General features: G+C 52.7%; 10 protein-coding genes across 10 annotated transcripts; 5 read left to right on the top strand and 5 right to left on the bottom strand.

Moving 5' to 3' along the window:
* Window positions 1-284: 284 nt before the first annotated feature.
* AYO20_03617 (hypothetical protein) lies at window positions 285-2,429 on the top strand (the record flags this gene model as incomplete). Its single annotated transcript, XM_022641918.1, has 1 exon — window positions 285-2,429. The coding sequence occupies one exon, from the start codon at window positions 285-287 to the stop codon at window positions 2,427-2,429; it is 2,145 nt and encodes a 714-aa protein (XP_022502151.1).
* Window positions 2,430-3,354: 925 nt separating this feature from the next.
* Window positions 3,355-5,352, bottom strand: AYO20_03616 (hypothetical protein; the record flags this gene model as incomplete). The annotated part of the gene is made up of 1 exon (XM_022641917.1): window positions 3,355-5,352. The coding sequence occupies one exon, from the start codon at window positions 5,350-5,352 to the stop codon at window positions 3,355-3,357; it is 1,998 nt and encodes a 665-aa protein (XP_022502150.1).
* Window positions 5,353-6,973: 1,621 nt separating this feature from the next.
* On the top strand, window positions 6,974-9,819 carry AYO20_03615 (hypothetical protein; the record flags this gene model as incomplete). The annotated part of the gene is made up of 7 exons (XM_022641916.1): window positions 6,974-7,118; window positions 7,164-7,308; window positions 7,367-8,046; window positions 8,096-8,311; window positions 8,359-8,442; window positions 8,495-9,332; window positions 9,381-9,819. The coding sequence occupies 7 exons, from the start codon at window positions 6,974-6,976 to the stop codon at window positions 9,817-9,819; spliced, it is 2,547 nt and encodes an 848-aa protein (XP_022502149.1).
* Window positions 9,820-10,778: 959 nt separating this feature from the next.
* Window positions 10,779-12,319, top strand: AYO20_03614 (hypothetical protein; the record flags this gene model as incomplete). Its single annotated transcript, XM_022641915.1, has 3 exons — window positions 10,779-10,833; window positions 11,017-11,122; window positions 11,167-12,319. 3 exons carry the CDS (start codon window positions 10,779-10,781, stop codon window positions 12,317-12,319), a joined length of 1,314 nt encoding a protein of 437 aa, XP_022502148.1.
* Window positions 12,320-13,249: 930 nt separating this feature from the next.
* AYO20_03613 (hypothetical protein) lies at window positions 13,250-13,762 on the bottom strand (the record flags this gene model as incomplete). The annotated part of the gene is made up of 1 exon (XM_022641914.1): window positions 13,250-13,762. The coding sequence occupies one exon, from the start codon at window positions 13,760-13,762 to the stop codon at window positions 13,250-13,252; it is 513 nt and encodes a 170-aa protein (XP_022502147.1).
* Window positions 13,763-14,538: 776 nt separating this feature from the next.
* Window positions 14,539-15,958, top strand: AYO20_03612 (hypothetical protein; the record flags this gene model as incomplete). The annotated part of the gene is made up of 2 exons (XM_022641913.1): window positions 14,539-14,555; window positions 14,629-15,958. The coding sequence occupies 2 exons, from the start codon at window positions 14,539-14,541 to the stop codon at window positions 15,956-15,958; spliced, it is 1,347 nt and encodes a 448-aa protein (XP_022502146.1).
* Window positions 15,959-16,617: 659 nt separating this feature from the next.
* On the bottom strand, window positions 16,618-17,886 carry AYO20_03611 (hypothetical protein; the record flags this gene model as incomplete). Its single annotated transcript, XM_022641912.1, has 2 exons — window positions 16,618-17,561; window positions 17,670-17,886. 2 exons carry the CDS (start codon window positions 17,884-17,886, stop codon window positions 16,618-16,620), a joined length of 1,161 nt encoding a protein of 386 aa, XP_022502145.1.
* Window positions 17,887-18,975: 1,089 nt separating this feature from the next.
* Window positions 18,976-20,706, bottom strand: AYO20_03610 (hypothetical protein; the record flags this gene model as incomplete). Its single annotated transcript, XM_022641911.1, has 1 exon — window positions 18,976-20,706. One exon carries the CDS (start codon window positions 20,704-20,706, stop codon window positions 18,976-18,978), a length of 1,731 nt encoding a protein of 576 aa, XP_022502144.1.
* A 1,578-nt stretch (window positions 20,707-22,284) lies between these two features.
* On the top strand, window positions 22,285-24,174 carry AYO20_03609 (hypothetical protein; the record flags this gene model as incomplete). The annotated part of the gene is made up of 2 exons (XM_022641910.1): window positions 22,285-22,366; window positions 22,424-24,174. 2 exons carry the CDS (start codon window positions 22,285-22,287, stop codon window positions 24,172-24,174), a joined length of 1,833 nt encoding a protein of 610 aa, XP_022502143.1.
* A 934-nt stretch (window positions 24,175-25,108) lies between these two features.
* On the bottom strand, window positions 25,109-26,533 carry AYO20_03608 (hypothetical protein; the record flags this gene model as incomplete). Its single annotated transcript, XM_022641909.1, has 10 exons — window positions 25,109-25,163; window positions 25,378-25,518; window positions 25,583-25,627; window positions 25,684-25,728; window positions 25,786-25,821; window positions 25,889-25,970; window positions 26,026-26,066; window positions 26,167-26,273; window positions 26,321-26,398; window positions 26,447-26,533. The coding sequence occupies 10 exons, from the start codon at window positions 26,531-26,533 to the stop codon at window positions 25,109-25,111; spliced, it is 717 nt and encodes a 238-aa protein (XP_022502142.1).
* Window positions 26,534-27,190: the final 657 nt, after the last annotated feature.

Below are 27,190 nucleotides of genomic sequence, written 5' to 3'. Positions count from 1 at the left end.
GCGGAGAAATTTTCTCCGACCAACGTCCGGCTGACCTTCCCGCTGTGGATCAATTTAAGACGCGCGCTGGACGTTGCTCGCTACTCGGTACGCGTCGCGAGATCCTCCAGGTCCAAGCCTCCTCATACTTCTTCCCACCCGCCACCCAATAGCTTCCTTTCTTGCTCTCCTCAGTCCGACTTTTCTCTCTGCGTGTTGAATTTATAGAACAGATATGTCCTCCTTGAACTGAGGGCAGAAGGAACTCGGATATCGGCATTGGACCCTTCACCCAAGCTTCCTCCATGGACAATACACCCGAAAGGCCGGTCCGGTCAGAGACCGTCACATTTGCAGTTGCACCGAACGAGAACAGGAGTCCCCGTCGAAGTAGTCGTATCAAGAAAAATCCTTCCATCACGCCGAACCGTTTCACCCGATTTTTCACCCCAAGACTCCAGAATGCAAAGCGCGCTATTCGAACCTCGCGGAAAGCCTTGCGAGAGCTTTCTACCGTTAATCTCAACAGTCGGTTAGGAAGTAACCGGTCCTTGGGAATCCCTGTGGCCGAACACGAACAACCTCCCTCCAAAAAGCGAAAGCTCTCGTTCACGTCAATATCCTCAATCCCGTCTTCGCCAATCAAGATTAACTGTGGGTTTCCCAGCAGCCTGGGCGTAGATGGGGCCGTGATAGATGCCACGGGGGACGAGGATGATGCTCTTTCCCTGGGGACGGACGACGACGACGACGACGACGAAGAGGAATTGCCGCCATTGCTGCGATATCCTCCAAGGGTAACCCGATATCAATCCATAAGCACCTCCACAGGGTTATTGTCACGACAGCTAGGGAGAAGAAAAGACATCCGTTTTGGTAACGAGAGCAGTCTCTGGCAGCATGAGGCCGCAAAATTCTACAGTCTACCAGAAGACCTCATCACCAGTCCCTCGTTCGATGTCCAACCTCGAGCACTGCCATTCTGCGTTGCCAGTTTCAACCATCAACAATCTGTTGCCATTGGAAATGAGGATGGTCTAGTCGAAATATACCGAGCCTGGGAACGGTCTCCCGAGGATACTGGAGACTTGCGGCTTCAGTCCTGCATGTACCCTCACGACAATGCTATAATGGACATGGAATTTTCGCAAGATGATCGACTTCTTGCAACAGCATCGGGAGACCAAACCTGTCGAATAATCGATGTGAACGCACAAACTTCCACTCACACACTGATCGGCCATATGGGATCCATAAAACGCGTGCAATGGCAGCCAGGCTCTGGGAGCCAAGTCCTTGCAACCTGCTCCCGAGATGGCAGTGTCTGTCTGTGGGATCTTCGGTGTGCCCAACCTGCAGAAACACTAGATATCATCCCTCTACAACGCGCGCCTGACTTCCTTACCAACAGCCAACGGGTTAATACTAAAGTCGAGATACGTGATGCACACACTTCTTGGGATAAGCTCAAACTTGTGAGTGGCAAGCGCCAAGTTGCTGGACTGTCCTCCAGGGTTGACTTTGCGGTCACCACCTGTGCATTCATCAGCGACACTCGTCCACATTTGCTTGCGACGGCTTCGGAGCACAACGCCATTATCAAGCTATGGGACATGCGCGCATCATATAAACAACGGTCTGGCAGACCTACGCCAGTATCCGCGACTCTTGAGCCTGAGAGCCATGAGACACTTCGGCCGTTTGGTGTGACTTCCATGACGATGAACACTGACGGCTCCAGGCTGTATACTCTCTGTCGGGACAATACCATCTATGCTTATTCAACTGCTCATCTCGTACTTGGTGGATGCCCAGAGATGTCACCGACATCGAAGCCCTCACTGCGAGCTGCTCGCACCGCAGGACAAGGACTAGGTCCTCTGTACGGTTTTCGCGATCCCTCCCTGCGCTTGGGCTCTTTCTACGACAAACTCGCCCTCCGCCGTAAGACAAACGAGAATACCGAGCTCTTGGCAGCCGGTTCAGGCGAGGACTGTGCGGTGATTTTCCCCACTGACGAACGTTACCTGGCCAAATCTGCACGTCGTTGCCCCCCAGCTCCCGCCCACCACAACACCTTGTCACGCTCTACGCGACCTCGCCTGCCTCAACGAACCTCATCCGTCAATGTGCTGTCCAATTCCTTATTGGCGTCAGCTTCCTTGCACGACGTCAGCACCGAAGGCCAATGCCCCATTTACTACACGGGCACGCCACTCATCAACGGCCATAGAAAGGAAGTCACTGCGGTCGCCTGGGTACATCAGAATGGGCAGTTGGTTACCGTGGCGGACGACTACTCGGCGAGATGCTGGTACGAGGATGATCCGGAGAAGGCGAGGGCGTTGAGGAAGAACACGGAACGAGACGGACGGAGGAGTCAGAGCGGATGGGCGACTGTTCGGGAAGGGTATGATGATGATGATGATGATGACGACGACGACGAGTGACTCGGTCGACAGTCAAAGGAAGATAAAGGGGCAACTGAGTAGAAGTATCCTCCGTATCGATCTGCATCTGTGTTGGAGTCTGCAAAAAGTTGGTGTGTTTTTGCTCAAGCCATGAAATGAAAGCGTAAGCGTGTGGCTCTCTTTGGGACAGGCAGGGAAAAAAGTCTGGGATAGAGATGACTTGTCTTTTTGGGAAATCCAGTGTTGGTCGGTCGGTCGTTTGGTCGGTTGGTCGATCACTCAATTACACAATCAATCAATTTATCAATCAATTAATCAATCAAACCAACAAATCCATTTATTCCTCAATCATTCAATCACTCGATGAACGTGTGTCACGGAGGAGCGAAATCTCTGCCTACATGGGTACATATCTACCGAGTACTTATACATATACTTGTCCTTGTACCGACCGAGTCGTTGTCCTTGTCTTTGGAATGTATGTGGTTAAGTAACTTCGGGTGAGATATTACAAGCTACGACTCCCTAACTTGTCTCGGTGCTAGGTGCCGTCCTTTGAGAGAAACGGAGACAGTCTAGATATATACGTGAACAGATGGGCAAGCGAGCAGGGAGGTAGACAGGTAGACAGAATCAAATCGAGGCCAGTTCGAATTCCATGTCAGATAGCTTGAGCCCACACTCTAATAGTCTGAGCCCTCAGGCCACACTCTCTGCTGGCCAAAATCGTGCACTTTGTCCACGGTGCCAACAAAGTCTGCCTGTAGAAAAGGACACGTACCATACCTGCTCGCGTAAAAATACAACTGCTTTTGTAAAGGTGTCGATGAATCCAAAACACAAAATGCCATACCCAATCGTCGTAACTCATTAGCTTGTGTCTATCACTTTTGTCCTTCAACTGTAGCCCGGTTCTCTGGTTGCGATTCTCCACAGGGAGATGCCCATCAATGGGACAACCTGATCAAAGCCGCCTCACCGCACCACCGCAGGTACATTGCCTTATCAGCCTCTTCAGTTCGGCGTTTTCCTGAAGGAGCTTATAATTCTCTTCCTCCACCCGTACCAATTGAGCCTTGTAATGCTCCACAGATTCGAAGCTGCGCGCCTGCGAAGAAGTAGATATGTGAGCTCCATCGCCAGCAGTTGCTGCCGTGATGTTACCTGTGGCTGTGGCGGGCGCAGGGGATGTACCAATGCGTCTCTTGCTTGACATTAGTACAGCAGGAGCATTGGGACCCGGACTGGAGCTTGCAGTGGAACGGTTCGTGGCACTAACACTAGACCCTGAGGTTGGCGGTCTCTTAACGGAGCCGAAAGACAGACCCGAAGACGACGTAAGGGGCCTGTTCTCGTCTGTTTTAGGCTGGACATTGTTCACTTGTTCAGGATTTTGTTCAGACAAGATACTTGAAAGACCAGGCCTGGTGGTCTTCTGACGCCGACTCAGACTGCGTCCTAGGCTGGGAAACAGGCGAGGCCCCTCCCTTTCCCTCACACTACCCGTCAACGCTGGGGCTTCCCTGACAGTTCCATTGGACCGTGTCAGACCAGAGAGCAATTTGGTTGGGGAGAGACCTTTTTTCTTGGCTTCGTGCTCGATGCGTAGAGAGTCCAAAATGGTTGATGCTGCAGGTTCCATCTCGCAAATCTCAGCGATAATTTTTCGGGCTTTCTCCAGGGTTCGTATGGCCACGGTAAAATTTGAAGGTACATGGGGAAGCATAGTGTCGATGTATAGGCCATATCTTGAGATACGCTGAGCCGGCTCCATAAGCAAGGACGGGGCCTTTTGGATTGAAGTGGTACCTTCCCTCAGAAATTGGTCGAGATTCGAGGAGACTTGAGAATGCAGGTCCAGGTATTGCCGGTATGGCATGGGGAATTTAGGGAAGTGGTTCAAAAGCACTTTGGCAAAACTGTAGATACCCATTGGGTCTTTGGCGTTGGCGATGAGCTGCGGATTTGCTTGTGCAGAGTCCAAAAAGGTCAAAGCAGCATCTTCGGAACAGTGAAGCGCTGTCTCGATATCATCCAGGAAAGCCAGATTCAAGTCCTTGATCTGGTCCAACAGAGAGGGAAACTGAATCATGGCATTCACGGCCTTTTGATTGCGAGAGCTCGAGAATTTGGAGCTCAGGGACTTTGGCGTACGGCCCTGATTCGTGACGAGTTCGATCAAATCTTGGAGACGGGTGATGTACCTGTCTTCGGTGTCCACAAACTCGCACATTTTGAACCGCAACGACTCAAGTTGCTGCACCGAGTGCTTTGGGTCAATCGTCGAGCTCGCCTTGCGGGGTGCTTGCGTGGATATAGATGGAGAGCGTTTTGCATGACCACTGGCTATCCTCTTGGATGGGGTGAAGGCGTGGTTTGCGCGACCAACGTTGTGACTACCGGCCTCGGGAGGTAGGAAAGATGGCCTGGTCTTTCTGATCGATGCTAAAGGTCTGGTAGGTGTCTGGGGGCTTGCAGGTCTTTCCTTGGAAAATGGCCGGAGTGCCTCAACTATCTCCTCGGTGTTGATGACCCTGCACATTCGACATGTAACCTGAGCAGCATGTGTCTGGCCCCATTTCAGCGCTATTCCATGATGCACGTTCTCTTCAGCAATGGCATTTTTGACCTCAGTCGGCACTTCAGAGAAGTACCGACAAAGCGCGAAGGCAATGCCACGGGATACATCGTCTCTTTGTTTATCTTCCGGTAGCTTGTGGACCGCAGAGTAGTAACTGCTATTCGGGGCGACTGAGAATGCCCCATAACTCTTGAAGCCGGCTGCTGAGAGGATGGTCGTTCGAATACGCGAGGTCGAGGCCAGAGAGCCCACCGCTTGTACAGGGTAGTAGAAGACGAGAATTCGCGGTAGGTATGGAGGGTCTTCGGCGTAGTAGATGATGGGTGTTTCCCCGGGACTGAGAATGGCTGACAGGGCAGCTAGGTTGCCCGACTTCGACATGACGGCTGACTTGGACTCGGAGGAGATGGAGAGGAGGAGTTGCGGCGGGTCGGTCAAGCAAACGGATGGGAAAAGGCACGGGCGACCATTATCGAAACCGAGGGCGACATAGATAGAACGAGGATCAGACAAACTGATAGACAGAAAAGACTAGGTTTATGGTTATCATGCGAGTATCAACGCGTTGGGAAGTCAATTGCACGTGTGTGTGTATATATGGAGAGCGGGATATGAACGACTTCAATGCAATCCGGGGAGCTCAGCGCGAAGCAGTGGAGAGCGCGCCTGCCAGAATATTATTTTCCTACTGTATTTGGAATAGTCGTGCCGTTGGAGAGTTTAACGGTGATTTATTCTTCCATCCCGTTGAAGCCAGGTTTCACGTGAGCCACGGACAATCCCGCCATCTGCCTACGGCTCTAGATAGTCCGAGTAACCGTGTAATGACTGATGACCCGGAGCATTCGGAGCGAAAATGATGCCGCTTTATTATCACTATTACTACGTATAGTAGCCACTGCCAGTCACCTATAGCTTATCGTGGTAGTAGTGAACTGCCTGATAACCCTAATCCTTTGATTACGGAATATAGCACAAATGACACGAACGGCTCAACTCACCTGGCTTACTCTGTTCCGACGTTTTTGTCTGGCTTACAGGTGTCAGTGGATACCTGAGAAGTGTTTCAATAATACCCAAGTACGCGACAGCCATTCACGTTCTCGCATAAACCCGGACGAAGCCTTCAATACCAAGTACCCCAAGTATCTAGCTCACTAGTATCTGCACTACTACGTCTACGAGTTCCCAAAGTAGTTTAGTCTCTGTGGTCACGGGCCGCTGCCCCTCCTTCATTCTCGCCCCTCCTCTTCCTCCTCCTTCCATCCAGCCTTAAGCCACACATGTTGGGGGGAAGCTTCTTCCCACTTATTTCCGATCCATAATCGTCACCACCAAAAAGGGCCACCTGCGAAGAGTGGATGTAGACAACTGATTTTTCATATGTCACTCGGGTTTCGGATTCATCTTCGTGTCGTCATTGTCAGCACTGCCGGACTCCCTCCACCTTGTGGCTCCTTCTGGACTGAAAGCGGTTCGCCTGGAGACTGGCTGTGCTTCTCGAATTACCTACCGTTCTGCCTCGTTCCTGATCGTGAAATCTCTGCGGCTAGCTAGCCCCCGCTCAAAAGTCTTGGAAAGTGGCATGTGTCTGTTGACGGATCATGCGTGTTCCTCGCATCCATAACGTCAAAGGCTGGAATGCTCGTCACCATTCCGCCGCGTTTCCGCACTCCACAGCCACTCAGGGACGTCTTCTTACAGGTTTACAGGCTGGAGAACAGCCTCAGCCGTTCAGTGGAGTAAATTTAGACCTGCTGCTATTGGCAACTTCAAGACTTGCCCTGGCTGGCCAATGGTCCAACCATTCCCGGGGTAAAAGTGGAACGTTTGTTCCAGCATATGTCGAGTTGTGATGTCCCGTGGATTCAAAGGTCATGAATCTCCTTTTCCATCTCTACCTAGGTACCTCCCCTGCTGTGTTATAACTTGGATATTTCCCCCTGTCAGATACTATCTGTGACCCGTCCTCGATCACCCAATTTTCCCCAACCTCGTGACCATGGCCACCCACACTTCTGCTGGTGTGCCAATTCTCGACATCAGGGGCGACAAGTCGGACCATTCCCTGGTCGAATATCTCAAGCGGTCTCTCAATGCTCCCGAGGGACAGTCGCGCATGTTTCCAACCTTGCTACTTTATGACGGTACAGAGGTTCTCGTTGTTTGAGGCACACACTAAACCATTGTAGAACTGGGTCTAAAGCTGTTTGAGGACATCACCTATTTGGACGAATACTACCTCACCAACGCCGAGATTGACACTCTCACAAGACATGCCAGCAAGATTGTCGAGCGAATTCCCGACGGCGCCCGTCTCGTTGAGTTGGGCAGCGGGTGAGTTACCCTACATACGAGATATATCGTGTTCAGGCTGACGTGGGATGGCTGTTAGGAATCTCCGCAAGGTGAACATCCTCCTCAAAGCATTCGAGGAGGCCAAGAAAAACGTCGAGTACTATGCTCTGGATCTATCTCTGTCCGAGCTCAAGCGTACCTTTGCCCAACTGGACATCAATGCATTTCATCATGTCACTTTCCGGGCATTGCATGGTACCTATGACGATGGCCTTGAGTGGCTGAAGACATCAGCGACAGACGCCAGGACGACCTGTATCATGACCATGGGGTCTTCCCTGGGCAACTTCACCCGAGAGGAAGCAGCTCAGTTCCTCACTTCGTTCAGGAAAGTGTTGGCGGCTTCGGATTTTGTCATCGTGGGCCTCGACGCGTGCCAGCAGCCTGACCGCGTCTTCCATGCCTATAATGACTCGTTGCATGTCACTGAACGCTTTTACCGCAACGGTCTCACTCACGCCAATAACATCCTGGGCTATGAGGCTTTCCGTCAGGATGAGTGGTCAATTGAAGGCATGTATGATGAGAACCAGAGGAAACACCAGGCGTCGTATGTGGCCTTGAAGACGATCAAAAACAAGGACTTTTCCTTTGAGAAGGGCGAGAAGATCCATTTGGAGGACGCATTCAAGTACTCCGAGGCGGATCGTGATGCTCTGTGGCATATCGCGGGCCTCATTCCTCAGATGTCTTACAGCAACAAGACCAACGACTATTGTGAGTTTGTGGACGGTGAACTGAATTTCATACTGACAGCACTACTCAGTTATTCATCTCTTGTCACCGGCCACCATCAATTTCCCAAGCGAGCCGGCCGAGTTTGCAGCGAGCCCGGTGCCCTCTCTCAACGACTGGCAACAGCTTTGGGCGGCTTGGGATATAGTGACCAGGTCCATGGTTCCGCGGGACGAGCTGCTCAACAAACCCATCAAGCTCCGAAATGACTTGATCTTCTATCTGGGTCATATCCCTACATTCGCAGGTATGTGGGTTACTAAGTTGCTTCGGGTTGATTTGACCGCCGTCTAGACATCCACTATGTGAAGGCCACCAAGGCAAAGCCCACAAATCCAGCTTATTACATGTCCATATTTGAGCGAGGAATCGATCCAGGTAGGTCCTCGACCAGCCAGTTATCCAGGATGCGCTGCTGAAGCTGCCTCAGATGTGGACAATCCCGAGGTGTGTCACGATCATAGTGAGATCCCAGACTCGTGGCCTCCATTAGAGGAGATCTTGAACTATTCGCAACGTGTTCGAGATCGTATCGTCGAGAGCGTTCACTCTGGCCGAGCTTACACCGACCGCAAGCTTAGCCGTGGCCTATGGCTTGCTTATGAGCATGAAGCGATGCACTTGGAAACCTTCCTTTACATGCTGCTTCAGAGCGAGCGCGTTCTGCCACCTCCAGGACAGGATTTGCCTGACTTTGAAGCCATGGCTGTTGAAGCTCGCACGAATCGTACTTCAAACAAGTGGCACCGTATTCCTGCGAGCAGGGTTACAATCGGATTGGACGATGCAGAGAACGACTCCGGCCCTGAGAGGTACTTCGGCTGGGATAACGAGAGACCTTCGCGCACGGTGGCTGTCCACGAATTCGAGGCCCAAAGTCGCCCGATCAGCAATGGTGAATATGCTCGTTTCTTGGAAACCACTCACAAGGATTCTCTCCCTGCCTCGTGGGCAGCCTCCAAAGCAGATACGGATCTCAATGGAACCAACGGCACGAACGGTGTGAACGGCCATACCTCGGAGGTGCAGATGGCCAGTCCCTCGTTTGTCGAAGGCAAGGCTATCCGAACCGTCTACGGCCTTGTTCCTCTCAAATACGCCCTGGACTGGCCTGTGATGGCTTCGTACGACGAGTTGGCGGCCTACGCGGAATGGTCTGATGGACGCATTCCCACCATGGAAGAAGCCCGAAGCCTTTACCAGTACGTTGAGAACCAGGACAGCGTCTTGCAGAAGGTTACCAGCAAGTTGATTTCAGCCGTGAACGGGTGAGTCTGCGTGATCATGCAATGCGGATACAGAGCTGACCATGACAGCCATCTCTCAAATGACGGTGTCGAAGAGACGCCTCCAACAGGCCATCAATCGAATGGTGTCGCCAATGGGAGTGCAAATGGTAGTCCCTTGAACCCCAATGAGCTCTTCGTCGAACTGGCCGATCGCAACGTTGCCTTCCGCCACTGGCATCCAACGCCGGTGACTGGCAACGGCGACCGTCTACGTGGACAGAGTGATCTTGGGGGCCTGTGGGAATGGACCAGCACACCATTGGCGCCGCACGAAGGATTCAAAGCCATGGATCTGTATCCCGGGTACACGGCTGACTTCTTCGATGGCAAGCATAATGTTTGTCTGGGAGGCAGCTGGGCGACTGTACCGCGAATTGCATTGAAGAAGACCTTTGTCAACTGGTACCAGAGGAACTATCCCTATGTTTGGTGCACGGCCAGACTTGTCAGGGATACAGTCGTCTGAATTGCGATGAAATGTGGACTGGAATGCAGCCGCCCGATGTTTCGGTTTGCTTGGACGGCTCCTTTTATGACCCCTTGCAAGTTCCTTACTCTGGCCTTTTGGCGGGAGATGTCTCTGGGATTGTCTGGGTTCTCTCCAGGACTCTGCAAATACCAGAGATGGCTCCTTCCTCTTGGTTGGTGGCCACAGCAAGTGTTTGATATCTTTAGGTAATGGCCCTGTGTGGTCAAACTCACTCATTCTGCTCAGTGCGAGATTGGACAATCCAACACAAACCTCTCTGCTCATCCTTTCCTCCTGCTCTTCCTCTTTTCCAGCTGCTTGTGTTTCTTTGTTCCTCTCCATGTTTGTCTTCTTTATCTCCTCGCAGCCTCCTCTCGCCACTGTCCTCCTTTGCCGGGACCACACAGCTGACCATCTCCACCGAGTTGCAGTTGCCCGAAATGCCAGTAACGACATCGATCTCATTTGCCGTACCTCCATCCATCCATCGATCAGGTCAATTGTTCACACGAATCAGCGTCATACCATGTTCCTTTGTTCTGGAGAAGTGGCAGAGTCATTATACATCACGCAGACACCGCGTGTCTGTCGATGTCTTTGTCTAACATCCACTCTGATCCAGACACTTCCTCCTTCAAAAATATCCTCCTTCAGCCGTTCAAATCCGATCGCCTCTCACTCCCTGAGCGTTCCGAACATTCACTGCTTGGTGCTGCCGCACAAGCATACCGATCTTCACCTGATCCGCTTTGTTCCTCCTGCGTTCGCTGCCTCACCGCGTTCCTCTTTACCGACTTGCACCACGAACCTTTCAAAAGATCTCTGCCCACACACGACCTGCAATACAATAACACATATTGATGCCCATTGCTCTGTCTGTGAGATACAGCAATCACGCAGCTGTAGCGCAGAAGTCGATAACACTTGGAGCAACAACAGCAGAGCGGACTCTGACCATGGATCCCGCTGCGCCAAACAGCCCGTTCAAATGGGAGGCCGCCTCTGGGCTCGGTAAGCAAATGACCTTGGGATATTGCCCCTTGTTTCACAAGCCTTGCCACGACGTGGCGATGTAAGCGGAGAGCACAAGCTAACCCATATCACATGTCGCGCGCCTATAGAGCACAGCTGTTACCTCTGTTCCACGAAGATGAGCAACCCAAAGGCGCGTCAAACATGCTATGGCATCCACAGTATCCCTTGCTTTCGCTACCATCAGACCATGCACGCTATCGGCACAAGCCACAACTGCTTCTCCTGCATACAAGCCGATGAGCTGCATGAGAACAGGCACAGGAAGGTGAGTGACGGAAGCAACTCATAACATAGACCTTTCCTTCGCAGGACATCACACAAAGGTGGTGGTGGTGACTGCGGTGACGACAACTGGCATGTCGCAGAAGGAACTGAGCCCGATCAGCTGACGTTTGTGCTTTGCTGTACAATAAAGATTGCAGAGCTTCTCGCAGAGTACAGGATCGCAAATGGCAGAGACACAGCCAAACCAAGAACCCTACTGGAAGACCTACCAGTGAACGTCCCTTTGATCCAGCAAGCTATACAGCAACTCGATGTTGGCAATGATGACTTCGAAGTCGGGGAAGAAACCGACCAGGATGACGAAGCTGAGACCGTGACCGACACCACCAGCAGCAGCACGGCTGACGAGAATGACCAACAGCACATGCCTCCAACAAAATTGACCAAGGCTGAAGCTCGAGCGCTTAAAAAGGCCGCCAAAACAGCAAAGTCGCGATCCAAGGCAGCTAAGAATCAACAGAAACATATCATCGGCGTCCGCACCGCAGACGTGTCATTTGTTGCTGAGGTCTTGCACGGCAGCAATGCAGGAGCACGACCAGGAACACAACCCAGAGCGACACATCCATTGGCGAGCGACAAGACCATCGAAGAGGTAATTGCAAGAAACATGGGGTTCATGTCGAGCATTCAGGAACACAAGAAGACGCTGCTGTCCAGCATTGCGCAGAGGAGAAAAAGTGAACGTGAAAGGCGCAAGAGCTCGGTCGCTGGCATATCCTACCACGGCGCCGGCGGAAAAAAGAGGAGATTCAGCGAAGGCCTGCACGACTGTGGCGCTGAGGACGATGAGATGGAGGACTTGCTCGTTGCTGTTTTGGTGAAGCTTGGGGTTGATGGAGGCCATGCTCGATCGACTGGTTGCACCGCGAACACTGCAGTTGCCACCACCAATGGCGTCGGTGTGAGGAAGAATGGTGTCGGAGGAGGAATCAACAAAACCCCTGCCTCTTCTCCGCAGCAAACTTCCACTATTGTCGCGGCTCTAAAGGCTCTGGTGAAAGATGATCTGGAAAGGTTTGAAAACGAGCAACGGGAGACGTGTGTCCGTGCAGGTGGGTTCTGGAGATACGTTGGACGGCCAGTGTTTGAGCGGATGACCAAGATTGCACGAGAAGTGGATTGGAAGACGGGGGTGAAGCTGAAGGACATCAACAACAAGGAAAGGGATGGTTGAGGATAGGCAGAGAGATGTAATCATGCCGAGACAGAGTTCGTCGGTGGACAGATGGAGATATTCAGCGCGGAGGGAGCTGTGAGTGAGTAAGTGGAACGGACGCGGATCTGAGGTGACTTGGACAACATGTTGCAAACTGACGGGGGGAAGTTGGAGACGTGTTTGATTAGCTATTGCTTTCTTCTCTTGATGTTGTTCTTCATGCTCGCACAATTCTAATGGCCCGGGAAGTCCTGGATGTCAGGCGCGGGTACCAGAGGGTGCGCAAAAAGTTTTGGATAAAGAAAAGGCAAACAACATTTCGTGCCGTCAGGATATGGCCATGATGAGACTTCATCGTCTTGTGCGCGCCATTCTGAGCTCTCCATACATGGATGGTCCTATTCTCTTCCTTCGCAGCGACTGCCTCCAACCAAGTCGATACATGGGGATGATATAAAGCCATCCATATCCATTCGTGAAGCGGTGGCCTAGCATAAGCTAGTATATACAATGTAACACGCCTCGGATCGTCTGTCTCGTGGTCTGGCTCTATCTCTGGGCGTGCGGAAGTGATCATTTCGGCTGTGGTTCTCTCTGGGCACAGTAATTCTAGGTCGAGGCGAGACATCTGGTCGCCTGAGTAATTCTCGGGCTAGTTGTATAGAGCGCAGATTGACCGAGAGAGACATGCCTGCCGTCCAGTGCCCAGTCGAGAGCAACATTGAGTACCACCGCTGTTGAGGCTCACTGATATCGCCTAAAGAATACCGGACGGTACGTTCTGCCCATATTTTGTCCATCGTTGTTGTTGGCATTAGATGGGTTGGTGCAAAATAGCCGAGTCACTGATCCGTCGACTTTTCCAGCCCTTCCCATCTATTCGACTCGCCGAGCTGACGGGAAGTCTGTCAAATGTGATCTCGAATTCAACAGATGCCACACTCTTCCTCATCCACCTTCTTTATCCACGACTCTCTGACTCTGTTCCTCGAATCCCAAAATCCTTCCCACCCAACCCCGGGGCTTGGGCACGGGACATTCTCTCGCCGACCTGGCCTCCTTTTCCAACAGCTCCGCCTCGGCTTGCAGTTCTCGAAACAAGGCTGCTTCTTCGTCTAGGTTCTTGGACGCGACCAGACCTTTCTGGAGAGCTTGCGGGCCTTTGCGAGGCGGTTGTTGTGGTTGTTGCTGCTGTTGTCCTTCCTGCTCGATCCGTGAAGCACGCTGATCTGGCGAGACCTTCCCAGTGGGTAAATTGTCGGTTGGTCTGACCTGTCGTCGTCGTGGGACAGGATTCCCATCTTCATCCAGTTCTATCCGTGCTGAATCCGTCGCGTACCCCGTCCGCGGTCGAGGGCAGGGGAAGACGTGCGGGATGCCGACCACGATGAACGATGCGAGCAGCGTCCCCGCGAAAAGAGTCGAGGTTGCCGTCGAACGCGGGTGTAAATGGGGTGGCATTTTGCGAAATCCTGTGTGCTAGGTTGTCCGGTTTCTTTTCCCTCCTCTTCTCGTCTCTCAATGGAAGAGGTTTTTGCCCTGCTCGATGGTGCGCGGGAAGAGCAGTGGTGTGGTGTGACTTTTCATTGACTGGTCACCATGGACGAATGTGGTACGCAGGATCGGAAAGAGGAGAGGGAGAGTGGGAGGATATGTCAAGGACCAATTTATGGAGGTCTCCCAAGGAATGGGGGAAGTGATGGACCGAGAAGCTGGAGTTTACTTTTCTGCACATTAAATTCATATATTCAGAGCTTCGACTTTCACAAGCTCTCTGGTTCGCTGGTTCGCTGGTTCGCGGATGCGCTGCGGAGATCATCTCAATGTTCGAATGCTCCGCTGTAGTCCTCATCACAGTCTCTGCCGAGGATCTCCCGAGTCGATCGCCGTTTTTTGCATAGTAAAAGTCCCATGTCGGGCTGGTCGGGCAGGCGTCGCAGTTTTGTGACCGCCACAAGATTCCCTCACAGCACGCGACACCACGATCAGCACATCGAAAGCAACAAGTCCTTGAACCTCTCTGTCGCTCCCACTCGCAGAATTTGACCATCCGACGAAGATCTGACACCCCAAGTCGCGCTGCCTGACCCGGTCGATATCGTCGACTCATCCCGCTATCTACGCTCATCTTTGACGCCATCCCTACCGCCACCCGCATTCGAGACCCAAAAAAGTTATACACATCCCACACCCATGTGCCTCAACGCTGCCCGATTCTCATCCTCTGCGCTGCGGTGATGAGCGACCTCGACAAGTGAGTGCGACTGCTGCAGCGGCCTTTCTCACACCTTTTGGAAGAAGCATACACTGACGCACAATCTATCTAGAGCGATTGCGCAATTGCGCGCGTGTCGCCCGATCCCCGAACCTCAAGTCCGCGAACTCTGCTACAAGGCGCGCGAACTGCTCATCGAAGAAGGCAATGTCGTGTGCGTCGATGCCCCCGTCACCATCTGCGGCGACATCCACGGCCAGTTCCACGACCTGATGGAACTCTTTCGCGTCGGCGGCGACGTCCCGGACACAAACTACCTCTTCATGGGCGACTTTGTGGATCGGGGCTTCTACAGTTTGGAGAGCTTCCTGTTGCTTCTGTGTTTGAAGGTCAGATATCCGGACCGCATCACCCTGATTCGCGGCAACCACGAGTCGAGGCAGATCACCACCGTATATGGGTTCTACGATGAATGTATCAGGAAATACGGGAGTGCGAATGTCTGGCGGTATTGTTGCGAAGTCTTTGACTATCTGGCGCTGGGGGCGTTGATCTTGGGAGCAACCACCGACGTCCCGCCTCCGACAGGCGGGGCAATGGTTTCCTCGATGAACGACGTCAATACGCAATCCACACTTCCTTCGGAAGATGAAGACCTTGAATCCGAGGTCCTCAACGCCAACGGGGAAATCATCTCCAAGACTCTCCGTCGCCAGTTTGCTGGCCTCTCAATGAACTCACAACAGTCACAAGCCTTCTCTGATGGAAGTCGAATATCTCCCGCGCCGGACGTCGACCTCCCATCATCTCTCGATGCCCCTCAATCCTCACCGAGTCAGCCGCCTCCCTCGCTCTTCCAACCTCCCACGTCTTCGACCGGCGCAGTTCTCTGCGTCCACGGTGGTCTGTCTCCGCTGGTTGAAACCGTAGACAAAATCCGTCTCATCGACCGCAAACAAGAAGTGCCCCACGAAGGCGCAATGTGTGATCTTCTGTGGTCTGACCCGGACGAGATCGAAGGCTGGGGGCTCAGCCCGCGAGGCGCGGGATTTCTCTTTGGCGCAGACATCGTTAGACATTTCAACCACGCCAACGACCTGTCGTTGATTGCGCGGGCGCATCAATTGGTCATGGAAGGGTATAAGGAGATGTTTGACAAGACGATCGTGACGGTCTGGAGCGCCCCTAACTACTGCTACCGGTGCGGCAACGTAGCCGCAATCCTTGAGCTGGGCGAGGACGGGTCCAACGGCGGCTGCATACAGAGGGCGAACGGCGACCAAGGCCGCAGAGAACCTGTGGGAGGCGATGGCAGTGGCGGTGGAGCCGGCGTGCTCTGGAACCTCGCCACGCCGGGGAGGAGATATAGAGTCTTTGAGGCCGCACCGCAAGGCACGAGAGGCATGCCTGCGAAGAAGCCGGTTGGGGAATATTTCTTGTAACACCACCACTTTCTCGCATGCGAGTAACCATGACAAGGCTTTTTTTCTTTTTTATTTCAGGCTCTATATCTGTGACCGTGACTGTGACAGCGACAGCGATAGCGACAATCGAGGGAAAGGAGAGGAATGAATGAATGAGTGGTCATCACCATCAACGCGTTCGGTACAGTGTCCTGAGTGAGATGCAAACACGCTGGTACTTTTACTTACAGGGCCAGCCTACTGGGTACTTGCTTGTCTGTACTCGGTATACCTCACTGCTCTGTTTGTCTGCATTCGCCGCACTCACTGTCTGCCACTAGTCTGTCTACCTCGAGCTGAAAAAGAGAACCCAAAGTCCCTTTTCTTGTCTCTCCTCGCCCTCGTACTGGTACTCGTATATCATGACCCTGCCCATGTACGTCTATCAGCCCGAATTGTCCACTCTACTCGGATCAGAGGTAAACAGGTATAGACAGATGACAGAGGGAGAGGGGAGATGAGAAACGAGGTATTCTGAGCAACTATTATGTATATTCTAGGGGCCCGGTCACATGCCAGATTAAATCGACCATCAAAGATCTCCGTCGTATGCCAGGCCATGTCCAGTATGATTAAGTACATGGAGAAGAATAAACAAGTCTTGTCCAAATCAATTGGGGGTATCATCGTCGTTGTCATCATCTCTTGCCTTTCTTGCCGCCGGCATTCGCCCTGCTCTCCTCAATCACCCTCTCCAGCATCACCCTCGCCTCTTTTTCCCTCTTTTTGAAACCACCCGAGAAGGTCGGATGCAGGATGTTCGCCGAGTTGGCATGGTCCTCTGCAAATTCTGGACCGCTCCACCCTTTTTGCTGGCACAACGCAACTGCTTCTTCGAGCAGCCCCTGGCCCACACCTTTCCGTCTATACAAGCGCTTGACTGTCCATGCACGGATATATCCAGTGATGGGCGCATTCTTGCGCGACTTGCCGGAAGAACCAGGAGCATCGCGCACACCGCGAACGACAATCGTACCAATGATGTCGTCACCAAACCTAGTCAGGAGGATTTCGTCCTCAGAACCCACGATACCCTTCTCCGAATTATCACGGCCTTCATTCAGCCATTTCCAGGTCCCTACACGCTCGGCCTCAAAAATGTAGCCGCTTGTGAGCCAACGTACGGTGATCAGAACGGCCATGAGAGTGCCAGCCGACGTCGTGCCAATAATTACCCAATCTGAGGAAGCGCCTTTATATAGATGTTGATAGGCAAGACCGAGGAGAAGGACGAGCAGGGCGAGAGTCAAAGGATGGAAAATGATGGCAGAAGAGGCGAGCTGCCGTTGTTGAGCAACAGAGTCGGCGATCAAGTGCAGTGCTTCAATCTTGTCGTCTTCGGTGACGGCGGGCTTAGTCGTGAGCTCGGGGATCGAGTCGAGTGGTCCCGCGTGCTTCTCAGCAAGTGCAGAACCATCACCGACGGGCTCGGAGCTTTGCGCTAAAGGCGAAGGTGAAGGAGGAGGAAGGCTGCTGGACGAAGCCATGTCGGTCGGTCTTAGAATGTCCGGTGTGTTGGCTAAAGAGGGCGGGGCAGATTCGAGGTCGAGGATGAGATTTGCGCGAAGGGTCGTCAAGAAAGCTGTTCAAATTGATTGATTAGAATACTTCCGTTCTCGTTTCTTCTTCTTCTCCCTCGTGTACTATTTCTCCAAAGACAGGACACAAGAAAATTACGTCGTATTCTCACCGGCTGAAGTTTTGAACCCCGGAATGCGATCTCCGACAGCAAAGGGTTTGGGGCGACCAGTCTCCCAGAAGAGCACTGCAGAAGGAGAGAAATGGACCGCAGACTTGACAGCAAGGAGGGACGCAGAGGTGAAGGAGAACGGCGGAGTTGGAGGTGGAGGAGGCGGCGAAAGGTAGAGATGTTCAGGAAGTCGGAGGTGGTGATGGTTCCTGCCCATCTGGAATTCAAAAAATGCTGCCCAGCCAGAATTGGCATGTTCAACCAGATGACACTGGCACAAGTGGCGGGAGGTTACAGGCCTGGTCCAGGCGCAGACGCAGGCGCAGGCACTGGCACAGGCGCCGGCCGATCCAGCGGCAACGGCGAAAGCGAAGTAACAATGGAAGACGGTAGCATGCAACAGCGAAATATTTGGTGCGGGATTGGGTCCCAGAAGAAGGAAAGCACCGCGCCTAGAAGGTGAAAGACCTGAGCCACAACAGCGTTGGGGACGAGTAGACGGAGAGGGAACGAGGGCGGCTCGGCGGGTAAGGATCGATTATACGGTAAGGGTGGATTGTGGCTGGAAGGTGGATGATGAGACTTGAAGATGAGGGGCAAAAAGGATCAAGTAAAAAAAGGATGTTAATAGTTCTACGACCACGTTCACATATAACGGGAGGAGACTGGCCAGGCTGGGGAGTCACCGAGTCAAATCTGAAAAGAGGGTGGAACTTGGACATCCCTTTTGTATCTTTTTTTTTCTCTCTCTCTGCTTCATTTTCTCCATCTGACGCCATCTAGACCGCATCTATCGTGCCTCGTGAGCCCATGCCATGTTCCCCCTTCCGATTTCTTGCTCAACCATGACAGCCCCGGCATGCCCAGATCAGCTTATCGTCCAGGCAATTGGGCTCTTGACACAGGCCAAGCATCCCCTGATAGCAGAAGCTTAGAAACCGCTCGCTGCCATTGGGCTGTAGGGGTCGGACTTGATTGAGCTTATCCTGTTCCTGGCCCACCAGACCAAATCGTAGCCTGTGGTAGCCCGTGGTAGCCTGTGGTGGTGTCTCGCTGGTGCAGTTGTATGATAAAGCTAACCAGGCCTCGCCTCTTGTCGTCAAGCACCAACAATCCACATGACAGCTGATATGCTTGATCGCATGGCCCTCGTGATGTACTCGGTAGGAGATTCTGAGTTCAGACCAAACAAACGCATGCATTGCTCTTGGATCGTGGTGCAGAGTGCTCTGAACGCGGCATCTCATCGTCTACCCTCTTCGTTGTGTCTATCCCCGACCCTCCCTGCCTGCTCCCCTGCATCCGACTAATATGATCGGCCAAACATGCACCATGCCTCGGCGAGCTTGGAGCAGCTTGGATTCCCGCATTTGGTAACTCCCTTCTCAATGCCTTCGGGCTGATCGAATGGAATGCAAAGACTCTTCGCGCCCATGCTCGGAGCTCGCTCATCTTGAGGAACGCCGCTCTGTTCTTCGGCCTTGCGAGCGCTGTTCTCCTTGATCTGATCTTCACATTCCTCGGTCAAGCAGTGAGGCAGCAAGATGACGTTCTTGTCGTTCAGTGCTGGAACAAAATCATCCCAGTTGGTCACTTTCTTCACATGCGACTTGTATTTCGTGTCCGCTCGGTTGTACAGGTCCTTCTGGATGGTCTCCAGCAGCTCCGGAACGGCGGTATTAAGTTCACTGATGGCAATCTGGCTCTTGCTCTCGGCTTTCGGGAGGTCTCTTCGAGATGTCGTGACAAAGTGGCCCTTGCTCTCTCCAGGTCCAAACTCCAAGCGAAGAGGAACGCCCTTCAATTCCCAGTCGTTAAACTTCCATCCTGGAGAGTACCCCTCTCGGAAATCCGCTTCAACTCGGACGTTGACGGCTCTGAGGACTTCCACCAGTCCTTGGATTTCTTTGTACAATGCGTCCCTCTCCTCCTCTGTGGTTTTGGCAGTCACCCCAACCGGCACAATGACGACCTGGGTTTCGACAACGCGAGGTGGGATCACCAGACCTCGGTCGTCACCGTGGATCATGACCATCACACCAATGACACGAGTAGACAAACCCCAAGAATTCTGCCACACGTAAAGCTGGTTCTTCTTTTCCTCCTCCGTCTTTGCATTAGGGTCCTGCACCGTGATGCCGAACATTTTGCTGAAGTTTTGTCCCAAACAGTGCGAGGTACCTCCTTGGATACCCCGACCAGTAGCCGGGATGTACCCTTCGACAGTGGTGGTATACAGTCCTCCAGCGAACTTTTCCTTATCCGTCTTCCTCCCCTTAATGACAGGGACGGCCAGAAGCTCCTCATATATCTGGGCGTACAGATCGAGGATTTCCAGCACTTCCTTGCCTGCTTCTTGTTCGGTCAGGTGTGCCGTATGGCCTTCCTGCCAGTGAAACTCCCGCGTGCGCAGGAATGGCTGCGGATGCTTGAACTCCCACCGGACAACAGAGTTCCATTGGTTGAGTTTGAGGGGCAAGTCACGGTAGCTCTGAATCCATTTGGCGTAATAAGGGTACATGACGGTCTCGGACGTGGGACGAATGGCGATTTTCTTCTCCAGTTTGGTGCTGCCTCCGTGCGTAACCCAAGCAACCTCGGCTGCGAAACCCTCAATATGAGCCTTCTCACGGTTCAACACGTCCTCAGAGACGAACAACGGGAAGGAGCAGTTTTTGACGCCCATCTTCTTGATCCTCGCATCAAACCAGGCTCTAACTTCGTCCCAAACGAATTGTGAGGCGGGCTTGAGGATATAGCAGCCAGAGATATCGTAGTAGTCGAGCATGTCTCCCTTCAGCAAGACCTGCTGATACCATTCCGAAAAGTCGACGTCTTTGGACACATCGATACCAATCAGCGCCGCACCCTCCATTTTCTTTTTCTTTCCACCTGCTTTCTGAGGAAGTTTTGCTTCCGCTTTGCCAATGGGCTTGCTGGGAGCGGCTTTTGCCTCCATCTTTTGTCCGGCTTCAGTCTTGGACTCTTTCTCTCTGGTTGGAAGTTCGGTTTTGGAGGGGTTCCTCGAGTGCGACATGGTACTCTTGCACGTCTGTGAGATGGTGAAGGAAGACGAGAAAGGTAAGGCTGCAGAGTAATGAGCCGCGAGCAACGACTGCCTCCCCGCTGAACTATTTGTAGACTCAGAAATCGAGACGTGTCAGGTTTCTGACTGCTGTGTGACTCCGTCGCACGAGCAAATGCCACGCCCGCACTCAAACCCCGCCAATGCTAATTATTGTACTTGAGTCACGTGGCGAAGCAAACATATTTGCTTGGCATGTTTGATGGAATTGCAGTGACAAGCCACCTAGCCACGTGCCATCCAACAACCAGCTTTCTTTCTACACGGTAGTCGTTTTATAAACGACACTTCACTCCCAGCAGACTTGTCCGCGTTGAACGTTGGCCCTAGGAACAAATTTTTGACTGTGCTGCACGGCAAGAAAAAAGATATTCAGCTAGGTCTCAGAGAAAAGGAATCTCCCCGGCCGGTGCTTCGCCGCAGTCCTTTACTAGCAAGGGTCGACGTCGAGATCGAAGTCAAAAGCAGTGAGACAAAGTGCCCGGATTCTTCATGACCTGTGCTGCGGCACCGTGTGCTTTTCTCAAAGGGCTATGTGCACGCGAACAGATGCCTCAGATTAATGATGCATACAGCACAGCCTGGGCATTCCCCAAGGCAGGAACATGTGGGAAGCTAACCGGACCAATTTATCAAGCGAGATGTTGCAATGGATCGACTTTCAGAAGACCCTCTTTCCCACTTGGCCGCCATCTCGTGTGATCTGACATGTCGTCCGTTCCTCTCGGGGTCGCTTTCTCGAAAACGTGCATTCAGTCCCCCACCCATGACAATGAGCAACAAAAGAAAATTTCTGCATGCCAAGGGATCAGAAGATGACTGCCCCGTTGGGTGACTCTAGCAGGGTCGGAGATGAAGTCGATATTGGACCTGGAACGTATCGGGAGCCGTTCAACAGACAAGCCTGAGCAAAGCGGCGAAGCGAAGGCGGGTTCACTCCGCCAAGCCATGCCAAGAAGGGCGGAGACGTTCCCTTGTCTGTCGTGCCTGTTCAATGGGCCACTTATATACGTCCCTGGAGGAACGTGCTCGCTCCCGCCATATATCAAATTCGCAGAAACGCCCGCGCGGAGTTGCAGCCAAGCCTTCTGGAAGGTAAGAAGACAACCTGAGTCCGGCTTGAACTTGCTTCTCTTCAATACAGGTGGGTTATCGGTCCTTGGCTTTTGCTTCATCCCAAACCCCCTGGGCCGCCGAGTCGAACCTTCGGAGAGGCCGTTGGCCAACCCAGGCATTGGGACTCTGTGAAATGTGGGATTTGATGTCGCCCGAAGTACGGAGTAGGTATCTCACATTCCGATCTGATGATGACTTGGCTATGCCTAGTGGCGTGGGCACGGGAGAAGAAAAGCTACTTTGATCCTATGCAGCCAAGAGAGAGCAAGGATTTTGCAATTACATACTCTGAGCCGCTCCGAACACTGCGTCAACATAAAAGCCCTGACCTGCCGTCTGTTCCTTTCTCTTGCGTGCTCTCTATCAACTTGAATATCTCTCGCGGAGTGACACACTTGTCCAATCTTCACCAAGATGCCGCGCCTCCACGAGTACGATTATCTCTTTGCCATTGGCACGTTGTTTGCCCTACTTGATGCTTACAACAACGGTGCAAGTAAGTACCTCATCCACGTTCCTGCACTTTTGACATTGGTGCTGATTGTCTTGTTAGATGATGTAGCAAACAGCTGGGCGACCAGTGTCTCGTCCAGATCTGTCACATACCAACAAGCCATGGTCCTTGGTGCTGTGTTTGAGATGGTTGGAGCCATCACTGTTGGCGCCCGAACTGCATCCACCATCAAGAACAAGATCATTCCCCTCTCTGCCTTCGATGACAACGCTGGTGTCCAGATGCTCGCATTCACTTGTGCGCTCGCTGGTGCCTCGTCCTGGGTCATGTGGTGTACCCGACATTCTGCCCACGTCTCATCATCCTACTCGCTCATTTCGGCTGTTGCCGGTGTGGGTGTCGCGCTCGCTGGTGCCTCTCAGGTAGAATGGGGCTGGAACGATGGCCAGGGTCTCGGTGCAATCTTCGCCGGCTTGGGAATGGCTCCCATCATCTCCGGTGGCTTTGCTGCGACAATCTTCATGCTCATCAAGCTGGTGGTGCATATGCGAAAGAACCCGGTGCCCTGGGCCGTGTTTACCTCGCCGTTTTTCTTCCTTGTTGCCGGCACTATCTGCACTCTGTCCGTTGTCTACAAGGGCTCTCCCAATCTAGGTCTGAACAAGAAACCCGCCTGGTACATTGCCTCTGTCACCATGGGTGTTGGTGGTGGCTTGTTCATCCTGTCTGCCATCTTCTTCGTTCCCTGGTTGCACGCAAAGGTTATCAAAAAGGACCACACCGTCAAGTTCTGGCATCTGCCCATGGGTCCTCTCCTCTGGAAGCGACCACCTCCGGCCGATGTTCATGAGAAAGCCAATGTTCCGGACTACGCCGTTGTTCAGAAGCACGACGACGAAGCTGAAGCTGCTCCTCGTACACCAGACTCCGAGAGCCAGGATGACGTTGATCAAATCGAAGCTGATGTCAAAGGGCATTCCCATAGCACGGCAGAAAAGAGCCTCGCCGAGGTCGAGGCTCAGTCCACCCACTTGACCTATAAAGAACGCGTCGCTGAAGCCCAAGCAAGGTTCCACGGACGACTTCGGAAGAAGCGTGGTCCTCTCGGCTGGGCGATGCGGACTTTGCACGACAACCCCATTGGCGAAGGCGAGATCTACGAGATCCGCAACATCAAGACTATTTTCAAACGCATTCCGGCCATGCTCGTCGTCGCCGTTCTGTATGGCGTGAACTACGACATCCACGCTGCACAGACCGGCGTCACGGGTACGCCCGAGGGTCGACGTATGGAGCGAGTGTACTCTCATGCGACCAAATATCCCAACGAGGTCGAGCACACCTATTCGTTTGTCCAGGTCATCACCGCGTGCACGGCGTCCTTTGCCCATGGCGCCAACGACATTGGCAACGCCGTCGGTCCCTGGGCAGTCATCTACTCGGCCTGGAACACTGGCGACGCCGCGAAATCCAGCGCCGAGGTGCCCATCTGGCAACTCGCGGTGCTGTCGGCGACGCTTTCCCTGGGTCTCATCACCTACGGCTACAACATTATGAAGGTCATGGGCAACAAGATCACCTACCACTCGCCCTCGCGAGGCTCGTCGATGGAGATGGGCGCCGCCATCACCGTGTTGCTGTTCTCCCAGTACAAGCTCCCCGTCTCGACCTCGATGTGCATCACCGGCGCGACCATCGGCGTCGGTCTCTGCAACGGCACCTGGAAAGCCGTCAACTGGCAACGAGTCGGTCTCTTGGTTTTCTCCTGGATCATGACCATCCCCATCGCCGGCACGCTTGCGGGCTGCATCATGGGTATTGTCCTCAACGCCCCACACTTCCTCTCGTAAAGAGCCCCATCACGGCATTAAATTATTCGGCTTTTTTCCACACAACTTTTTGCGACGACGGGTCTACTACACTATCTATGTTTCTCTCATCTCTCGAGATACTACTGAGTCCCACTTTGAACGATGCGGTGAATTATAGTTAGAGTCGGCAGGGACGGGGAGACACGTTATGACTATTTCTCTCATGTAAGCGTTGAGCGCGCGGTGGAAGTTGTAAGGCTTCGGCTTCAGCTTCGGTGTTAGACGATGTATCGTACATACGTATATACCACGTCAAACCAGAAACTATACCTCAAGTCCATCCAAGTCTCCATCCACTCCTCATCGTCCACTGATAGCCATTATCGCCAACTGCTGGTCTGGTGCTCGGAGACACGACCCCGGCGCTACTTACTCGCCAATACTCATTAGACTGCAAATTTCAAACTCTCCTCTTTTATGTTGCAGCACCTCCTCGAGTGGTCTTGCTTACTTGAGTGACGACCTCGAAGTTTCTGTAGATGTAGAGTGACTTAACGAACAAGGTCGTGGTTTTATCTAGAAATGCCCAAAGGGGCTCTTCTCTTTTCTGCACTTTGGATTATCTTTTGTGTGACTTGATGATCGGCATTATTCTCGGTCTCTAGTATATACTTCGTATGTGTATTGGAATGCTTCCATACTTTGTATACCCTCGAGTCTTATTCTGCCCAGCGCGCACACACACATTACAGACATCACACACATTCACGCACCCACCCATTCTCGCATAGACATATCTCTCCAGCACACGCATTTTCTCATCTTCAGGGATCCTCATCACCACACAATCTATCAATCGAAAGAAGCACGTGCGTAATAACCCTTTCCAGGACCTCTGGGCTCCCCACAGCTCAATTGCCCAGGCCAAGTGACCTGCCAGCCCGCCAAGGTCTTGTCCTTGTTTCTTATTCTTTTAGTCCCAGTACTCGACGGCTGTGTCGGAGTCACGCTTGGCCATCTTCTTGTCCCTGTAGATCATGCGTTAGTTTCTGGGCGTGTGAGTTCGGTAAGATGCCATGGATGGCCAAGTCGCCAAAGGGAGAAACAAGAGGATGGATTGGTGGGGTTCGGTGTTTCTTGGACCCTTGGTTTCTTGGAGGGAAGAGGGAGGAGAGGATGGAAGGACGGAAGGGGAAAGAGGGCACGTGTCCTGAATATGGATGATATAGGCATGGTACGTACCAGTATTCAACAGCGGTGTTGCTGTCGGGAGACCGCTTGTCCCAGTATTCGACAGCGGTGTTGCTGTCAGGAGATCTCTTGTCCCAGTACTCGACGGCAGTGTCCTCACCGCGTCTAGCTTTGGCCTTGCGGTCCCAGTATCTGGAGAGGAAAGTGTTAAATCTTCAAGCTCGTCTGTGGGGCCTTCACACGCCCGGATACTCACTCGACAGCGGTGTCTTCACCACGCTTGGCCTTGCGGTCCCAGTACCTATGACGAGGCTGTGAGTTTCATGTGCCATTGAGGCGACGAGGAGAGGTACTCACTCAACAGCAGTATCTTCGCCACGTTTAGCCTTGCGGTCCCAGTACCTTGTATAGCTTGTCAGTGACACCACAACGCAAGGACTCTGTGATTCTGCCGCTTACTCTACGGCAGTGTCCTCGCCACGCTTGACTTTGTCCCTGTGGAGTGTTAGTATATCCAACTCCCTTGCCACCACGCCAAGATACTGTTGGGGAACAGACTCACCAGTACTCGACGGCAGTGTCCTCGCTGCGCTTGACCTTGTCCCCTAGCATGGTATTAGCATCGGAGTCATGCGTGTTGAAGGCTCGAGGTTCGGAAGTGTATCTCTGAAACTTTTGATTGGGCCAAAGGGTTCTTACAGTATTCCACAGCAGTGTCTTCGCCTCGTTTGGCCTTGTCCCTGTCATCACTGTTAGTGCGGCTCTGTAAGACTCGAGTGTTCCGAAGCAAGATATTATGCTCCAGAGAACATATTGTGTTCGCAGACGTTGTCGACTTACCAGTACTCGACTGCAGTATCTTCGCTTCGCTTATCCCAATATTCGACAGCGGTATCCTCACTGCGCTTGTCCCAGTACTCGACGGCAGTATCCTCAGCCCTCTTGGTCTTTGTGGTGTCAGCACACGAGACGTTCTTGTGTCAGGGATACACACCTTGTCCCAGTACTCAACGGCGGTATCCTCGCTTCGCTTGTCCCAATACTCAACAGCAGTGTCCTCTCCTCGCTTGGTCTTTCATGGGGTTAGTCAACCGCAGTCCACAGATGTGTCTATACCTACCACTTCCGCAACGGGCCTCAAGGGCGCTGGGATTGCAACGGCCGTCACTGCGACTGCCGCGCAGAGCAAAAGAGCGTATTTGACCATATTGACAAAGTGATGGTAAGTGCTGCGAGGCGTTCCGGTTGGGAGCGTTGATTGGATCTGGGAATTGTTGACTGCACAGGGAAATTGAGGCTCTGTCCACAAGGCTGCACCGTGCTGCAAGAATAATGAGAGACTATTCGAGGGCTGTCCATGTTTTATAGAACTATCATAGCCTGAAGGTGGATTCGACATGTCTCTCTGTGACGTCGAGTCTTCGGGTGTGACCTGGCCAGCTCGAAACAACTTCCAGGAATCCTGACTTGACACCGGTCATGGTTACAGCCATGACGGCAGTATGCATACCCGATGGGAGCACCGCAACTATGACAAGACTCAACTGGGTGCCCCGATGATGCTGGAGGTAAAGTCGACGTCAACAAAACTGACGTGATGACTAAGGCGAGTGTGTTGGATTCATGGCGAGTCATGCACGCAAGGCTGGGCAATTGTCCTGAGTCAGTCAGGGGTCAGCAGCACTACTTTGCATGAATGACAACAGGTCATGCTGACAGTCACCACCATCCACACTGTCAACATCCTCCGGCTACATGGCAGAGTGAACCACACATTGTACATCCCGACGACATCAGTAGGATCATCCTTCGAGTCCACTGTGTTTTACCATCCCTGAAAGAATAAGCAAAGGTGTGGGCGTCG

Source organism: Fonsecaea nubica (assembly GCF_001646965.1).
Source record: "Fonsecaea nubica strain CBS 269.64 chromosome Unknown Scaff17, whole genome shotgun sequence".
Classification (NCBI taxonomy): domain Eukaryota; kingdom Fungi; phylum Ascomycota; class Eurotiomycetes; order Chaetothyriales; family Herpotrichiellaceae; genus Fonsecaea; species Fonsecaea nubica.
This window is presented reverse-complemented; position numbering and strand designations above follow the sequence as displayed.